The following is an 18,535-nucleotide window of genomic DNA, read 5'->3' on the forward strand; positions in this document are numbered from 1 at the left end:
GGTTAAGTGACTTGCCCAGGGTCACACAGACAGTAAGTAGCTGAGGTAGGTCTTCCTGGCTATAGGCCAGGTGCTTTATCCACTGAACCAGAAAGCTGCCTCCATGTACCTCATGTGCCAAGCTATTAATTCCCTTTCCAATTCTTTCTTCTATAGTTTTCATTCTTTTTCCATTTTTCCCCATATAGTATCCTTATTCATTTATAAAAACTTTTTTATACTATTGATTAAACTCTTCCAAGAATTCTAGTTGAATTTGTACCCAAACTGTGTCTTTCTTTGAGGCTTTAAATGTCTCCGTTTTACAGCCATTCTCTTCTTTTGAATTTCGGTCTAGAACTTCCTTGTCATTATAACATGGGGCACAGGCTATGTTCAGGGAAGACTAGTACCTCTGGTATGAGGGCTGCTTTCTACCTCTAGTGCATACTTGACTCACCAAGCCCTCACCTGTGTCTCCAAGAAGCTGTAGCATGCACAGTGGCCACACCCTGGTAAACCCTTTTGGTATATGGGCTAAACCAGGTTGAGGGTAACTGAGGGGGTCTTAAATACTTCGATGAGTTGGGGAAGCATCTACCCCAAATATGTGAAAACTTTCCCCTGGCTGAATGGGTGGATGAAAACAATTAGTTCCACTGGCCAGGAAGGCGGCGGCACTGTGGAGTACTTAGAGCTTGGTTAGATACTGAAGATATCAAGGTCACCGTATCCCAATCCACCACCAGACATCTTGATTTTGTCTTACCACAGGACTCCAGTGAATCTGGAAAAAGAGTGGGGCTGACGACTTCGCACAACTCTGCCTCACTTAAATTCAATTTATGCACAAATCAGAAGACATCGCCCATAGCATTTTACCATTTTTACCTACTTCAAAGTACTGTGGTGACAGGCAAGTGACAAAACAGCAGGTGTCAGTACACTGGGAGCTGCAGTCACAAACCTGTACATAGGTGGTCCAGGCCACGGAGTCGTCTTCTCACCAGACTGAAACAGCAGTGGGATTCAGCAGTCTCCTGGGTATCTGCATAGTCTTTTTAAAGGACTGCACTGCTCACTTTTTGGTGTGAGAAAGGGGCTAGAAAAGGTGCCCTAAAAAGTGTCTGCTTGGCCCAACCCTGGCCTGCTTATTGTAGCTGGTAAGATAAAGTACTAGACACTGAGGTCTTGTCTTGAGCTAAACTGCCAAGCATTCAAACCCTACGGCAGATAGTGCAACTCTGATGGGCTGGCCACACTGCTTGAATGCTAAATGTATGTTTGCCTAAAAGACTATTTTATGGAGAACTCACACAAGGCAAGCACTCACATGGAGGTCTGAAGAAGTGATACAAAGTCTCTGATTCTTTGGAATCAGTTGCATGACATGGGAGACATTGGCAAAGGATTGCCCAGCATGGTGTGCCCCAGCATGGTTGTTCCTGCACCAAACCAGGCAGTGTGCTCTGTAAGTGAAGCAGAATTGTAGTAGCTCAAAAAAGACGAGAGATGTGCACATTTAGCCATCTCCACTCCAAACGTTTATGTAGAATACTTGTGCCCAGCCTAAGGTAGAGCCTTCTAAGCTCGTGTTGGTGTGGTCAGTCATGGTCACACACACTGTATACCACACAGTGATGCCCTTTTGGTCCTCTTTGAGAATTATGGACAGCCATCGTTATAACACGTTTAGGGCAGGACTCTTTTTTGTTTGTTAATTCTTCCAGCATACTTCCTGACTGTGGACTTGCCCCTTGGACTGAGCTCTACATGTTCCTGACCTGGTCTGGAGTTTCAGTAGAATGCTGCTAGACTTGGCTACTATGGAAAGCTCTGCTGCTTCTGACAGATCTGAGGGCTTTTGTTTGGCCTGATACTCCTGCCCTAGTTATTCCTTTATAGGTTTCAAACTGGGCTGTAAGTTGGAACTGAGGCCCTACTCTGCTACTGGGGCCCATTCCACAAAGCTGCCGATTGTTTCTGAACTTGTTCAGACTCTCTCAGTATAGGAAGTACTGCCCTCTTAGGTACAAATCCCTACCGAGGATGGATTGATGACCTTAAACTGGCTAGTGAGTAACAGAGTTGCCAGTTGGCACCTGTTCTTGAACCCCACACAAGTTTAAGGTTCCTCTATGTTGCCTCTAGAACCTCTCCCAGCCTAGGTGCACAATGTCTCGCTGTGCTGTAATGGTCTACCCAGTGGGTTCCTAGACAGACTCCATCCTCAGTGTTCACAGACTTGTCTCCATATGCTAACTCAGTCTGAAAAAATTCCTCACTGATTTTTCCCTTGAGTTTCTTTGGAGCAGGGTTTAGTCTCATGTGTTTTCTAGATCTGTCTGGAAGACTTGGTATGGAGGGTTAGTGTACTTCTTGGTACTCCACTATCTTGGCTCTGCTGAGACATACATTTTTATGCTGGCCAACTGAGGATTTAATTTTTTTTTGGAGGGCAATTGGGTTTAAGTAACTTGCCCAAGGTCACACAGCTAGGTTTTTTGTTTGTGTGTGTTAAGTGTCTGAGGCCAGATCCGAACTCAGGTCCTCCTGACTCCAGGGCCAGCACTCTACAAGGATTTCATTTTGCTTGACTATGCTTATTTATTATGAGGGATTGGTTTTTATTTCTTTTGTTTTCCCAGAAGATGAGGAAGAGGTAGGAGAAAAAATACTCAATAAGTGAAAAATATTTCATTAAAAAAAAGACAAGCCTGACACATAAAAATAACTCATTACCTACTTTGACATTTTTTCTCAGAGCTTTTTATAATACATTTCTTAAGTTTTTTGACAGTTCATTTTAAACATTCCCATTAATCTACAAAATGATGAAAATACTTTAAGCATGATCAGTTGCACTTCAGAATTAGTTACAAGGGTCCCCCCATCCCCACAATGCATGTGAGGGAGAGAAAAAATAAATACTTGTTAACTGGAAAAAAAAATTAACTTATAATAATTTAAAAAGATACATAAAAAGAGATGACTCCTGGAATAAGGTCAGGCAATGGAATAAAAGATTCAGGAAGAGGAATTAGCTTTACTAAGGAGCAAGGATATCCCATCTTTGGTGATCAGAGAGAAAGGTAATGATATAGACAAGTTTTGAGGAATGTAATTGACATTAACCATCCCCGAAAGTGTTTATTTAGTGAATCAGAGAGACAGGCTTGGCTTTATTAACAACCTTCTTCCCAATTTCTGATAATCTAATTGAACTAAAATTTAGGTCATATTGAAAGACTCAAACCTTTAGTATGGAAGAATATTATATAGCTAACGGGCTTGGGGACATGATGTTTTTTAAAAGTTACCTACTTTAGGGAAAACTTAAAATAACTGCATCAAAGCAAAAACAAAAGCATTTAAAACACATTTATAATTAATCTTTGAAAGAAGTGAACAGGCAGGTTCATTTTAGAAAGATTATTCAGGTGGGTTAAAAAATACAACATTATTTGTATTGATAACCACTTCAACTTTGTACCACACTGAAGCCCATACTTCCATTAGAACTCCAATAGCTTCCTATCACTTTAGGATCAAATATAAACTCCTTTATCTATCATATCAAGCTTTTCACCACCTGTTTGCTTCCTACCTTTCCAGGCTCCTTACACGTTACTGTCCTCCCATCGCTCAGGTTCATTAGACAAGACAATTTCACTCCTATCTCTGTGTCTCTTGAGTAGCCGTCTCTCATAATGGCAAAACTCTTCCTCCTCACTTTGGCCTCTTGGAATTCCTGTTTTTCTTAAAGACTCAGCTCAAATGCTTAACTTGTAATGTGAAGTTTTTCTGATCCTATCATCTGTTAGTGACCTGATCCCCAAACTTAGCTGTATGTATTCTACAAGTGTACATGACACCTCTCCCATCAGAATGTAAGCTGTTTGAGGGCAGAGATTGTTTCACTTTTGTCTTTATATTCCCAGTGACTGGAGAGGCACTTTAAAAAAATCACTACTGACTGATAAAAAGAAATACTGAATGAGCATCAGAACATGCTGTTTCAGAGTCTCTCCTCCACTTCTAAATTCAATAAGAGACTGACTATAAGCAGATTTTCCTTTTATTTACAGGTCTTAATAGAAGAATGCATTCAAGAGATGAATACCAGAATTGTACTGAAACTTGACCATGCCTATCCTTTCCTGGGACAAATTAGTAACGATGAAAAAAATTAACTCAATTAACAGCATTTTAAAATCTATAATGCACTTTCCTTACAAGACTGTTAGGTAATCAGTACGAATGTTAATATTCTCATTTTAGAGATGAGTAAACTGAGTTCCAGTGACATCGAGTGACTTGCCCAAGGCCATATACTGAATAAGTGGCAGTTGAAATTTGAATGCAGATCTTCTTGCTCCGTCTCCCAGTGCCTTTTACACTGTACTAGGAATGCTAGTACTGCCTAAGGAAGTAAAATATCATTCTCCCTTTTTATTTTTAAATGAAGATACACATAACCTAGGAAAAATTTTTAAAGGGGATAGAGGGACTCTGACAGCTAACCCTCCCCATTTTTCTCTTATTTTATGTCTATCTTACATATAAATTTAAAGTTTGCCCATTTCATTTCTTATGTGACCTTGGGCAGTCACTTAACACCTTGGGTATGTTTCCTTATTGTAAAATCAGGGATCTGTACTAGAGATGGTCTTTGAGATCCCTTATACCTCTAGATGTATGATCCTAAAGGTAATGCGAATAATAATTTTATATTTCAAAAAGATCTCAGAGATCACCCAATCTAACCCCCATCACTTTAGAGATAAGAAAACTGAGGCCCAGAAAGAGGAAATGACTTGCCCTTGCTGCACAAGAAGTTCAGAGACGCAAATGTGGGTCTTCTGACCGTCTACTCCTTCCACTCCATAATGCTCCACTTTCTGAATAGCTTACTCTTTTTCCACACCCTTCCTGAGCAATTTATAAAATTTCCCCTCACGTATTATTTTTACAGAGCGTTAGCTTTCATGTTTATGCAACTACTGGGCTGAATATGATTGAGAATGGACATTTAAGTATTCCTTCCTCTGACTCTGCCAAGCTTAAAATATTTGCTTGAACAAAATGCTTTTGATTTGCTATGGTAAAGGAAAGAGCTATTGCTTTTTTTCTTCCTTGTGAACTCACCATGCCTTTTTCTTTCTTTTGTGTTTTGATTCAATAATTCTTCTAATGGCTTCCTCTTCATAGGTGTGTCCACATACTTTATTTTTCACTGGTTTCTTCATTTCCAACTATAATCAAGAAGATTAGGTTTACAGGAATGATGACTATTACCTTCCAGTCAGCTCACTAAATTACCATTGCCAGGAGTTGGGATTTCAAGCACTAGCCTTTGTATTTTCCATTTGTGTGAGGTAAGATAACAATTATTAAAGCAACCCACCAACATTCTACAGTTCAGAAGCATCAATTTATTTCTAGACTTCTTGACCGACTGGCAGTCAGAAAACGAGTATGTACTTCATTGTATGGCAGTTCCTAAGCTTCTATCTTTCTATTCAATTCCCTCCACCCTCTGTTCTAATTATGAAACCAAATAATCTGTTTGACTGAGTGGGTAAGTTGGTAAGTGACTTTTCTATCAAAAAATCTATTTAAGGGGCGGCCAGGTAGCACAGTGAGTAAGAGCACCGGCCCAGAGTCGGGATAACCTGGGATCGAATCCGGGCTCAGACACTTAGCACCCACCCAGAAACACCTGGCTGTGTAACCTTGAGCAAGTTACTTAACCCCAATTGCTTTAAAAAAAAAAATCTATTTAAGGCAAAGTACCTGAGTAATGGGGCAAATGAAGTTGGTCTGACTTTGGGTCACAATCATATCTTCATCTATTTGCTCTGAATCGTCATCATTTGGGTCTACAGGAAGTCCACCTGTGGCAAAAAAGAAAAATACAACCAAGAGAAATATGCTTTTTAAACTAATATTTGTTGGCTGAAAATATACAAGTTCCATACAGTATAGTTTAAACTAGTTATATAATATTTAAATATCACTGTGAAAATAATATGGATCATGGTTATACATAAATTCTGAGCAAAAAGAATTTTTAGCAAAAATACCACTTCACATTTATATAGCCATTTACAATTGTAAAATACTTATGCACATGAGCTCACTTAATCCTCACTCACATTCTGTGAGGTAAGTAGAGCAAGGACTAGGATATTCATTCTATATCTGAGGAAACCAAAGCACACTGAAGTGAAGGGACCAAGCACTCTAAGGTCAGTGAGCTCTCCACTCCCTCACCTGGCCTCTCTCTTTAAAATGGCAGATAGAAGCAGCGTTGCTTCTTTCTACTTAATATCTGGCACCAGAAGCAGCACCAGACCACAAAGATGAAGAGGTATTCCTGTAGGGTTTGTTGTGGAGAATATTTCACCGTGATGTCAAACTTTTGATTTTCCATCCTGTTAAAAGCTGGGAAATCATAGAGTCATAGATCTAGTCAGTTAGTCAGCTAGCATTTATTAAGTACCTACTGTGTGCCAGGCACTGTACTAAGCACTGAGAGACACAAAGAAGGCAAAAACACAGTCCCTGACCTCAAGGAGCTCACATTCGAATGTAGGCAATAATATGCAAAAACATTATACACACAAGATACATACAGTGTAAATGGGAGGTAATCTCAAAGAGAAGGCACTAGGGTGGGTGAGAGAGCCTGAGAAAGGTCTCTGATAGAGATCCGAACTGTAAAAACACTCAGAGGCCATCTGATCCAATTGCCTCCTTTTACAGATGAGGAAACTGATTCCTGGAGAGGTGAAATAACTTTAAGTTGCTTAAGTTTACATAGGTAGTTAAGTATCAGAGGCAAAATTTGAACCAAGGTCCTTTGATTCCAGAGCTGATATTCCTTCTACTCTACCACACTGGGAGGTATAATTATAGATCAAAAACATGTGCTGAGTCCAACAAAATCAACCTTAGGCTTTTTTCTGAATTTCAGAGTGTTGAGGAAGCAAGCAAGGACAACTCAAATATGATACCCACAAACAGGGAAGGATGAGTAGGGAACTTGAAAACTGTAGGTGATGACTGACATCAGTGAGCATGAAAGGAGAAGGTGAACAAAACTGAGAATGAGGAAGAGTGTCAATGGTGACTAATAGCTCAAGGACTAGGAAACTAAAACACAGAGGACTCTGCAATAGCTAAAGTCTCCTAGAGACAAACATTTTCTTCAGTTGAAAGCTATGTTTATTTAAAGTGATATAAAAAGAATTCTACCAACATGTTTGTCCCATTTGGAAAAAATACAAAACCAGAATGGTAATTCTCAAAACAGTGGGGAAAAAATTATAGAAAGGCAGGAGAAAAAATATAAAAGACAAGGCATAAACTCTGAGATTCTACAATGGTTTATAAACAAACAAAAATTTGACTCTGTTAGTTGTTTATTTACAATAACTTAGTGACCTCAAGACATGAAAAGAACATGAAAACATCAGAAAAACATCAAAAGGCAGGTGGTGGGGAGAATATCGAGCCACTACTAAAACAACATAGTTTGGGCATCTAGAAAGGGTCTTAGAGATCAGTAATCCAAGGTCTTTATTTTATAGATGAGGATATAGACTCAGAGAGGGAAACAGATTTGCTCAACAAGGTCACACAATGAGTTGTTAGCTAAATTTATTTCTATTTCTTCCTTGGCTGGGGAAACTTTTTGATTCGCTACTGTTTAGTAAATGGTTTCATCTAAACCAGGAATTCTTAAACTGGGGCCCATGGATATATTTTAAAAATATTTTGATAACTATATTTTCATGTAATTGGTTTCCCTTGTAATTTCATGTACTTTATTTTATGCATTAAAAACATTATCCCGAGAAGGGCTCCAAAAGTTCTACTAGACTGCCAAAGGGGTCCAGAATACAAAAAAGATTAAGACCTCTGATCAAACAGTAAAAACTATTCATTTTTATGGAGGTCTGCTTAACCTCAATGTAGAAAGCTGGAGCACAGTATGTATTTTAAAGCACACATACACGCATACATGCATGCATACATACATAGCTATATAAAACTATATATCCCATTCACTGGAAAACTTCAAATTTTAAGAAGATCACATTGAGATCCATATTTCCAGTTCAGTTCAGATTCTTGAACACAACTACATGGCAAAGGCAGGAAGTAAATATATGTCTTACAATTATAGTAGGCTGTGCGGTAATTACAAAGGAGAATCCAGACATGGTCTTGTGGTCAGAAAATGCATTTGGTCATGGCCACACACAGACCTAGTATTAGTCAGTAAGTAGTCTGTCCTCAGGCAACCTAAATTTGGCTACCACGTTAGTCAGCCTGTTGTATGAAAGCCAGGAATAAAAGTTGATTACTATGTACTTTTTCAATTAGGCATGCACACATTTTTCTAAAAGCATCTCTTTCCTGTAAATTAGTAGCACATGAAGAAAATACTTTACAAATACTTGCTGCTTGGTGTAAAATGTTTATTGAACTTGTGGTCATATATAATTTTAAATCTACTACTCAAAGATGCTATATTTTAGGATGGGGAGTTACTGCTTTGTGGCTCAGGGTCCACTGATGTAAAAAGTAAAATAATAATGATCACAGAATTTGAGTTTTTGAAGGAACATCAGTAGCCATCAAGTCCATCCCACACATAAAAGGATGTATCCCTTTCAGAACATACTTAACAAGTGGTTATCTTGAAGACTGCCAAAATGGAGAGCCCATCACCTACCAAAGTAGCCTAATGCACTTTTGGACAGCTCTACATATTTGGAAGATTTTCCTGACATCAACCCTAAATTTATACCTTGGTAACATCTATCCATTGCTCATGTTTTGTCCCTTCAGCTCCAAAAAGTCATATCTAATCTCCTCCACATGCCAGGCCATCAAACCTGAAGACAGAGATCTAGCATGTCTCCACTTCTTCCAGGATAAAACCTCCCACTTTCTTCACCTGATGATCACAGATCCTGGACTCATATCCCTTCACCAAGAAGCCTTCATCTGGATATTTTCCAGCTTATTAATAATGGCCTTCTAAAACTGTGGTGCTTGGACCTGAATACAACACTTCAGGTAATTTCTTCTAAGGCCAGAGTCCAAAAGCATTAGTACCTCTCTGTTGAAGCTACGCCTCTCAAATCAGTCCAAGATTGCCTTAGCTTTTGTGCCAGCCACATTATGTTGTTGATTCATATTAGGTTGTAGTCCACTAAAGTATCCAGGTCTTATTCAGGCAAACTGCTATCTAATGATGTTTCTCTTATCTAGTAATTATGAAGTTGATTTGGGGCACCTAAATATAAGATTTTATATTTATCCCTACTGAATTTCATCTCAGAATTAGCCCAATACTCTAATCCAGGGGTGGGAAACCTATGGCCTCAAGTACACATATGGCCCTCTAGGTCCTCAAATGCTATCCTTTGACTGAATCCAAACTTCACAAAATAAATCCCCTTAATAAAAGGATTTGTTCTGTAAAATCTGGACTCAGTCAAAGGGTCATACTTGAGGACCCAGAAGGCCAAAGGTTGTTTTGAGACTGCATGTTCCCCATCTCTGCTAATCTGTCGTGATCCTTTTGGATCTTAACTTGGTCATTCACTGTGTGAACTGAATGTGCTGTTTTTGTCATCATTCAAGTCATTCACAACAAGGTCAGACAACACAAGGCCCAGGTGAAGCTCCCTGTGGTACTCCCCTGGAGTCTTTCTCACATGACGGCACTGTACCATTAAATCATTCTTTTTAGCAAGGTCACTAAACTAGTTTTATACCTATCTGGGTATAAATTGAATTATCTAATTGATTGAATTATTATCTAATTCATATCTCTATTTTCCCCCCACAAAAACAGTATGAGATATTTTGTCAAGACCTTTATTAGAATTTAGGAAAACTACACACACACACACACACACACACACACACACACACACACACACACACACAGTATTTCCCTTATCCACTAGTTTAGAAATAATGGCAAAACAGGAAATGAGGTCAGTTTGGCAAAAATATGTCCTTTTTTGGGGGGTGTGGCAAAATCTGTTCTTGATGATCATCATGTTGCACACACTGCAGCCATCATCATCCTCATGTCCCCTGAAATGAAACCTTGGATTCTACCCCTGTGATCTTAGGCCTTGAGAGGGGAGCTTTAGCCTCATCTTGTCCTGAAACAGTCCATTTCTACATCACACCAATGAGTCCATACTCTCCTTTAACCCCATTAAGTCTTGTCTTCTTAAGAGTGTAGAATCTCTGTGAGGGCAGAGTCTGTCATGCACACTTGTATTTATATCCCCAGAATGTACCATAGTGCTTGGCACATGTAAGCACTTAATAAATGAATAAATGCTGACTTTCTCTGTCTCTGTCTTTCTCTTTCTCAACTCCTCTCTTTCTCTTTCCCTCCTCCTTTTTCTCTCTCTTTCTTTCTCTCTCTCTCTCTCTCTTTCTTTCTTTCATTTTTTGGAGGCGAAAAGCAGAGCAATTAGGGTTAAGTGACTTGCTCAAGGTCACACAGCTAGTAAGTGTTAAGTGTTTGAGGCTGCATTTGAACTCAGGTCCTCCTGACTCCAGGGCCAGTGCTCTATTCACTGCACCACCCTCCCCTTTCTTTAATGATCTATTCTAGAATTTTCCCAGAAATAAAATTCAAGCTCACTGGCCTATAGTTGCTGACTCTGTTCTCTTCCCTTTTTTGAAAATCGAGACAATATTTGCTCTTCTCCAATCCTGTGGTTATATCTCTTGTTTCCCACAATATTTCAGATTTAACAGACAGTAGCTTACCATTTGTCTGCCAGTTTTTTCAGGAGGATGCAGTTCACTTGGGCTAGGTGAGCTGAATTCATCAAGGGCAACTAGGTGCTCTTTTACTATCTTTACTTATCTTGAATATAAACTTAATCATTTTAGTAACTTAGATTCTTGAGTAAAATGTTAAATAACTTAAATTTTGAAAATTCTCTTGTTCTTCCTTAAAAAAAAAAGGATTCTGTAGTTTAACATATAAGTATTTTTTTCAAATCAGTGGGTAATTTCTAATGAATAATAATGACATATATGTATAGCTCATTATGAAGACAAAACACTTTAATATATTATCTCATTTAATCTTTACAGAATTCACGTGAGATATGTAGTATCAATATATTTATTGCTAATTTATTGATGAGGAAACTGAGACTCAAGAGAGATTAAGGCAATAAAACAGAATCTGCAAACTATAGGCCAGGAAGTTTAGGTAAACAAAATATCTAGGGAAAAAAAGGTGGCAATCACAAAGAGCCGTCATGACCTCAACAAGAACAGACTAACCTTATTTCATTTTTGACAGGGTTACTATACTAGCAGATTAGAGCAATATTTTACATGTCCCTTACTTAAATTTTAGTAAAGCAATTGATAAAATCTCTCATGATATTCTTGTGGACAGATGTAGAGATGTGAAGTAGATGACAGGCATAATTAGGTGGATTTGGCACTGGATGATGGCTATACTTAAAAAATTGTCATTGGTGGTTTAATGTCAGCTTGGAAGGAGATCTCCACTGAAGTACCCCAGGAATCTGAATTGTGGCTCTGTGCTGTTTAACATTTTTTAATCAATGACTTGGACCAAGTCTAGATGGTTTGGAAGTATAGCTAAAATATTTGATGAAATCAGGATTGAAAAAGATATTGACAGGCTAGAACACTGGGCTAAATCTAATAAGATGAAGCATCACAGGGATAAATCTGAACTTGTATGCTTAGGTTAAAAAAATAAACTTCATAAGTACAAGATGGGGGAGGCATGCCTAGAGGGTGATTCATCTGAAAAAACAACAAACCCAAGCGATTTTATTGTATTTCAAGTTCAATATACATCAACAGTGTGATATGATATGGCAGTCAAGAAAGCTAATGCAATCTTAGACTGTATTAGGAGAACTATAGTGTCCTGCTTTGGTCAGATTACGCCTGGAGTATTGCGTTCAGCTCTGACCATCATATTTAATGAAGGGTTTTTTTTAGAACAGTTAAAATAAAATAGACTTAATTTTCATTGTTTCTGATAGTTATAGATAACTCTATTGACCTGTTTTACATGAGTTCTAGTAAATAAAAAACCATTTTTGGAATTGTTATCAGTACCTTGAAATGTTAAGTCTCCAATAGTAACTATCATTCTATCATCAGCATCCCTCTACTGGTTACTCCTGGGACAGATAATGAGAAATCTGTGGGTGATTTCTTCCTTTGGAGGGTAAGGAGAGAAGCAAGGGTAAATAGGCCCATGAAAAGCAACATTTGAAATACGGTAGGTTAGCATTGTAGGTGTCTGTAGCATTGTAAAATGCTTTATGGCCCCTTTCATAATCCAAGAAAATGCCCAATTTGTGTATAGGCTGGCTGACATGAATATCATCATGTAAATTCCAGAGGTCAAAGTCATTTCCAAACTGGAAGCCTATCGGGGTATACTCAATCCAAAGTAAAAGTTACTTCTTCTCATCGTTTGATACTTTACAGATGCCCACTTTCCATTTTGTCTTATCTCTCACCTCTACTTCCCAGTAGTGTTTCCCTGAAATGAAGCTCTGGGTAGCCAAGACAGCAGCAGAGAAGTCTATCTTTTTGAGTTATCAGCCAAGCCCTGGGGGGCACTAATATATCTGATGCTCTTCAAATCATCAGATAGGACAAGATGAGAACTGGAGGTTTTGGGATCCAGAGTTACCTCCCACTAGAAAGTCATCAGCATTTTGTTGTGCCAGGGATGGGGATCTGGTGAAGCAACCACTGGACCTTAAAGGAGTAGCTCCTCATTGCTTTCTAATGTACCTTTCATATACTGGAGAATTTCACTGAGAGGAATCTCAAAATTGTCCTCCACTTCTGACATTGCTACTTGCAGATTATGGATCTGTTGGGATAATCTGGCTTGGCTCTCCTCAAACTGCCAATTTATCTCTTTCATCTTTGTCTAGTCTTTGCAGATGTAGCTGTTACTCCTCTAACAAGAACTGGTGCTTTTCCTTATATTAAGACATAACCAACTGTTTCTTGGCCTCACTTTCTAACTTAAATTGTGCTTCTCTCTCTCTCTCTCTCTCTCTCTCTCTCTCACATACTCCAATTCAGTTTGAAGTTCATTCTTTTTTCCTCTTAAAGTATTCCATGTTCCCTGGGGGGCTTCTCCTTGAGCATTTCCTTGGGCAGCTTCTCAAAATTCTTCTCTATTTCTAATATCATCACTTGCAGATTGTGCATCTGTTGGGACAGTCTGGCTCTGCTCTTGGCTGAGTTGTCACTTGCTTCCTTGTCCAGTCTTTGCAGATGTAGCTGTTCTTCTTCTAACAAGAACTCGTGTATTTTCTCATATTCAGATATAACTGACTCTTTCAGAGTCTGGCCCTCTGCCTTGCAGTGAAGCTCTTTCATATTCCAAATCAATTTGAAATTCCTCCTTCTTTCCCCTTAAAATATTCCATATAGCCTGGAGCTTCTCCACACACTGGCCAGCAGCCTCTTCCAAGGGAAGGACTTGGTGTTCCTTGTAGTCTGTAGTTAAAAAGCAAAACCAACACAAGTCTATGGTCATCCTCACAGAATAGGTTCTCTTCTTTTTGTGTTTATCACAGATGGTCAGACCCCTGATGCTCTGCAGTAAATGAGTTCTAAGCAGTTTGCCAGTGATAGCCAGCTTCTGCAGTCTTCCATTGCACAAAAGGTCTCCAAATTGATGACTGTACTGCACTGTGGGCAGATTTCTGGTGTGTTGGCTTCCTCCAAACACCTGAAAAGACACTCTTTGCAAAAATTGTGGCTACAATTGACAATCACTGGGTCGGAAAAATAGGCAAAGCAGATGGGGCAAGTGAGATCCACTTTGAAACTTTCAAACAAGTTTTTGGCAGCCATGTTCCTAGGGCTTATATTCCTTTCTTCAGGTATATTCAACTCAGAAAAGGTTAACTCTAGATCTTTCCTCTGAGCTCTGACAGCAAAAAAAGAAATTACAGGACTAAGTTGTTGGGATCTTTTATAGGGCTTCCCTTGGTTAGCCCCTCCCCTTACACTATGGGATGAAAGTGTGAACTCCTGAGACGCATGTGAACTCTTGGGGCCAATAGTACTTTCAGTCTACTTTCAGTTAGTTCTCACATATATGAGTCCTCACATTTGTATTTATCTCTTTAAGAGAGAATACTTTTTAAGTAATGGGCCACATTATTCAAATGGTGTTCATCTATGCAATTCAGGCCAGAATTGTCTTCTTATAGGTGCAGTTTGGCCAAGTGGTCACTGGGTTCCAATTATCTCAATTTTCTTGTATTTATTATTTGACAGTAGGAGATTGGATAACTGGTCAGAAAAAGATTATGGGGGACCTTTGCTATTTGGCAACTCCACTGTCCATACCTAATTCCTAGTCAAAGTTCCAGGTAGGAAAGGAGTGCTTGAGGTACTAAGCTTTGACCCAAGGACCCCTGGTCAAAGTTCCAGGGCAGAGAGGAGTAACTAATGCTTGCACTACAAGGAAGTAGGAGCCCCCCCAAAGTAAGGAAGCGAGTGCAGATCAGGAGACCAGTGTGACCACACCCCTCCCCAGACCATACCACCTTAGAAGCACTGAAAAACCTACTCAGGAACTACATGAACACAACCAGAAAGCACCTTTCACACAAACAAGGACAGATCTAAACAAATGGAGAAATAATAATTGGTCATGGATAAGCCAAGCCAATACAAGAAGAAAGACAATTATACCCAAAATAATCTACCCATTCAGCACCATACCAATCAAACTACCAATCATTCCACAGAGCTAGGTCAAAACAAGTGCTTTTCCAGACACAAAAGGCAACAAGCAAACTAGGGGAGTATGGAAGAACCCACCTCACAGATCCACAAGTAAGGGAAGAATCCATCACCAAATAAAGGACAGAGAGGATCACAAGAAGCAAAATGGACAATTCCAGTTATATGAAACCAAAACCTTCTTGCATAAACAAAACAAATATGGACAAAATTGGAAGGAAAGCAGGAAACCAGGGGTGGAGGGGAAATCACAGCAAGTGTCTCTAATAGAGGTCTCATCTGCCAGATACACAGGGAACTGGGACAAATTCACAAAAACAAGAGCCATTTCTCAAATGATATATGGTCAAAGAGCATGAACAGGAAGCCCTTAGAAATCAAAGCCATCAACCGTCACTTGAAAAAAATGCTCTAAATCACTACAAACCAGAGAAATCCAATTCAAAAGCTCATACTCATCGGATTGGTGAACCTGATGACAAAGGAAAACGACCTTATGAAATACTTTGATAAGCTAGAGCTTATCCAGAGGAGGACAACTAGGCTAGTGAAAGACCTTCATTTAATGTCATATAGGGATCAGTAGAAGCAAGTAAGGATGTTTTGCTTGGAGATAATAAGACTTCAGAAGGATTAGAAGCAGTGGAAGGCAAATTTAGATTCAATAACAGGGAAAACTTATTGAAAAAAATGCAGTGAACTGTTTCCAAAGGTCAAAGGATAAAAAATTAGAAATAAAGTGCTGGAAAGGACCTTCTAGGCCAAGTAGTACAACACCCTCATTTTATAGATGAAGAAACTGAGTTGTAGGGAGATTAAAGGACTTGTTCAAAGTCAGAAGTAATACTAGTAGAGGTGAGATTTGAAGCCAGGTCTTCTGATTCCACAGCCAATGGTCTTTCCACTGTACCACACATCCCTTGCTGGATGAGCTGTAGAGGACTTTTGCTCAGGTATGGATTTGGTTTACCTGGCCCAAGAGGCCCATTTCAGTGCTGAGATTCCAGAGTCCTGACTCGACTAAGATGACAGGGTTCTTAAGTGGCAAAATGAGGACTGTATTCCAGATCTCCAAGGTGGGGCAGAGGGGCACTTTGGAGACCACTGGAATAAAGGGAATAAAGACAATGCCTTATTTTTTCATTGTAGTTAAAATACTGCTTATCATCCTGTAGCTTCTTTCAATTCTCATTCTATTATTCTAATTCCTACCCACATACTGGCTACTTCATGTAGCTCTCCTCTATTCCCCAATGATCTTTTTTTTTATGTCTTTTTTTTTTGAGGCGGGAAGGCAAAGCAATTGCAGTTAAGTGACTTGACCAAGGTCACACAGCTAGTAAGTGTGTCAAGTGTCTGAGGCTGGATTTGAACTCAGGTTCTCCTGACTCCAGGGTTGGTGCTCTATTCACTGCACCACCTAGCTGCCCCTCATTATGATCTTTCCTTCCTCACAATATTTACTGTTTGTGTCACATGGCATATAATCACATATATTCAAATGTGTTTATAAAGACACTGGTATAAAAACAATTGTAAAAAAGCTAGAAAAGTTCTTAGGGATCATCTACTCTAATTCTTTCACTTTAGAGGAAGAAATTGTGTTCCCACAAAGTGAAGTTACTTGCCAAGATCCAACGAAGAACTAATGGCTGGATTAAGAACCTAAATCTTCTGTCTTCTAGTTTTGGTTCCTTTCATCATAGCCCTGGCAGGTGCCATCCAGTCACTACTAGAATGTCTTTTATGACTCACTACCACAAGTTCACACATTCCATTTCTGGAAAGCTCTGATTGTTATAAGGGTCTACTTTATAATGAATTGAATTCTTCTACCCATAAATCCTAGATTTCTCCTAACTCTGGAGCTACGTAACACACACTGAATCCTTCTTCCACATGAAAACCATTCAAATATACAGAGTTCTTAAGGGGTGGGTAGGTGGCGCAGTGAGTAAAGCGCCAGCCCTGGAGTCAGGAGGACCTGAGTTCGGTTTCCGGCCTCAGACACTTAACACCCACCCACACAAAAAAAAAACTAGCTGTGTGACCTTGGGCAAGAAGGCAAAAAAAAAAAATACAGAGTTTTTGTGTCCCTATATATACCATCCTTCCACTCCCCAGTTTGTCTGTTCCCCATATGACATCAGTTCTAGGACCCTTGAGTGATTTCCAGAACTAAGTATAATATTCCTGATGTTTTCTGTATAACATGTGTGTCTTATGTTGACAATCAAAAAAATCTCCTTGAGATCAGGGAACATGTAGTATACTTTAAAAAAAGTTTAGATCTACCTCTCAATAGTACAATCACATAATAGATGCTCAATGAATACTTGTGAAAAAGACATTTGTAAAACACTTAGCATAGCGCCAAGCACACCGTAGGCATTTAATAATTGCTATTTCCATTCTTCCCCTTCCTCTTTGATAGAAAATTGCCCTAAATGAGAATACTTTTTAAGAAGCAAGGGCTCCAGAATTTTATATATGAAATGAGTATCATTTTTGTCCCATGAAACATGAAGTCTAAGTGAGCGGTCATATTTTGCTAATATTACACTAGCAAAATCTCCAAGTTGTTATCTATCCACTTTCACTTCTATGTCTCTTTTAACATCACAACTCACAAGGTCTCTAGAATGTATTGAATTAATTTCCTCCAGATGAGTCAACCTTTTCTAAAATGACTTACATACATACTACATGATATTCTCTTAACTTCTATTTGTGCTGTTTCCTTATCATTTTGATCACTGAATTTATATCATGCATACATTTACTCTGAATTATTTAATCCTTTTCCAATCCTTTCCTCAGACATCACCACCCCTGGCTGCACTTATTTTGGACCACTTTGGCTTCACCACATTCTCAATAAGCTCATCATCTTCTCATCTTGTTAAGATCCAAATCAGCCCTGTAACTCACACCTCATCAGTACTCTCTGCCTTTCTGATGGATCGGTGGAGCTATACTCTCCTCCATTTAAGTAGAAGGGACATTAGACATCTCATTTCCCACCTGGCTGCACTCATTTTGGAGATCTTTTAATTCTCTGGCAACACTCATCTGGGACTTCTTTGATTTCTTTTCAGCTTTCTTTTGTGTGTTGTTTTCCCCCATTAGATTGTAAGCTCTTTGAGTTCAGAGAGTCTTTTTTTTTTCTTTCAAATTTGTATCCCCAATGTTTAGCACAATACCTGGTACACAGTAAGTGCTTAATAAATGTTTATTGACTACTAACTAAATAATAACAGTGCCAATGTAAAGAAATATTTCTGTGGCAACTAAGTGAACTAAAATTGTCAGTTAAAGGATAGTGATTTAATATTCATTTCAAGCCAATAAATTCAAACTCTCTAAAGTCACTCTTTGCTTTTTCTTTAACAAAAAAGGCTACGTGATATTCACTAGGTAATTAAGCAAAGTTGGAAAGAGGACATACATGGTCTATTTCTCAGTTCCAGTTCCCCCCCCCATTACATTAAAAATATACTCAGTTTTCCCCCAAACTCTCTTTTCCATCTTTCACCTTTCTATTTCTTTATGACCATTCTTCTAGTCTTCCCAGTTGGGGGAGGTATCGTTAACTCCTCACTACTCCTCACCATATATAATAATCAGTTGCCAAATCTTGTAGTTTCTGTTTTCACAATAGCCCCTGCACCCAACCATTTCCTTCTACTCACACAGCTACCACTTTAGTTCAGGCTTTTAT

The 18,535-nt window shown here is 38.9% G+C and overlaps 1 protein-coding gene across 1 annotated transcript in view; it reads right to left on the reverse strand.

Annotated features, from left to right (window-relative positions):
- Positions 1-18,535, reverse strand: part of NSMCE2 (NSE2 (MMS21) homolog, SMC5-SMC6 complex SUMO ligase) — a 284,003-nt gene that overhangs the window by 10,013 nt on the left and 255,455 nt on the right. Inside the window, exons 5-6 of the mRNA XM_069081200.1 lie at positions 5,776-5,876; positions 5,128-5,234 (exon numbers count right to left, since the gene is read on the reverse strand). Of these exons, the coding sequence (XP_068937301.1) occupies positions 5,128-5,234; positions 5,776-5,876 (208 nt within the window). The remainder of the gene's footprint in view (positions 1-5,127; positions 5,235-5,775; positions 5,877-18,535) is intronic.

Source organism: Petaurus breviceps, unplaced genomic scaffold, assembly GCF_028583685.1.
Source record: "Petaurus breviceps papuanus isolate PSGF00001 unplaced genomic scaffold, PetGlider_PUasm1.0 98, whole genome shotgun sequence".
NCBI lineage: Eukaryota > Metazoa > Chordata > Mammalia > Diprotodontia > Petauridae > Petaurus > Petaurus breviceps.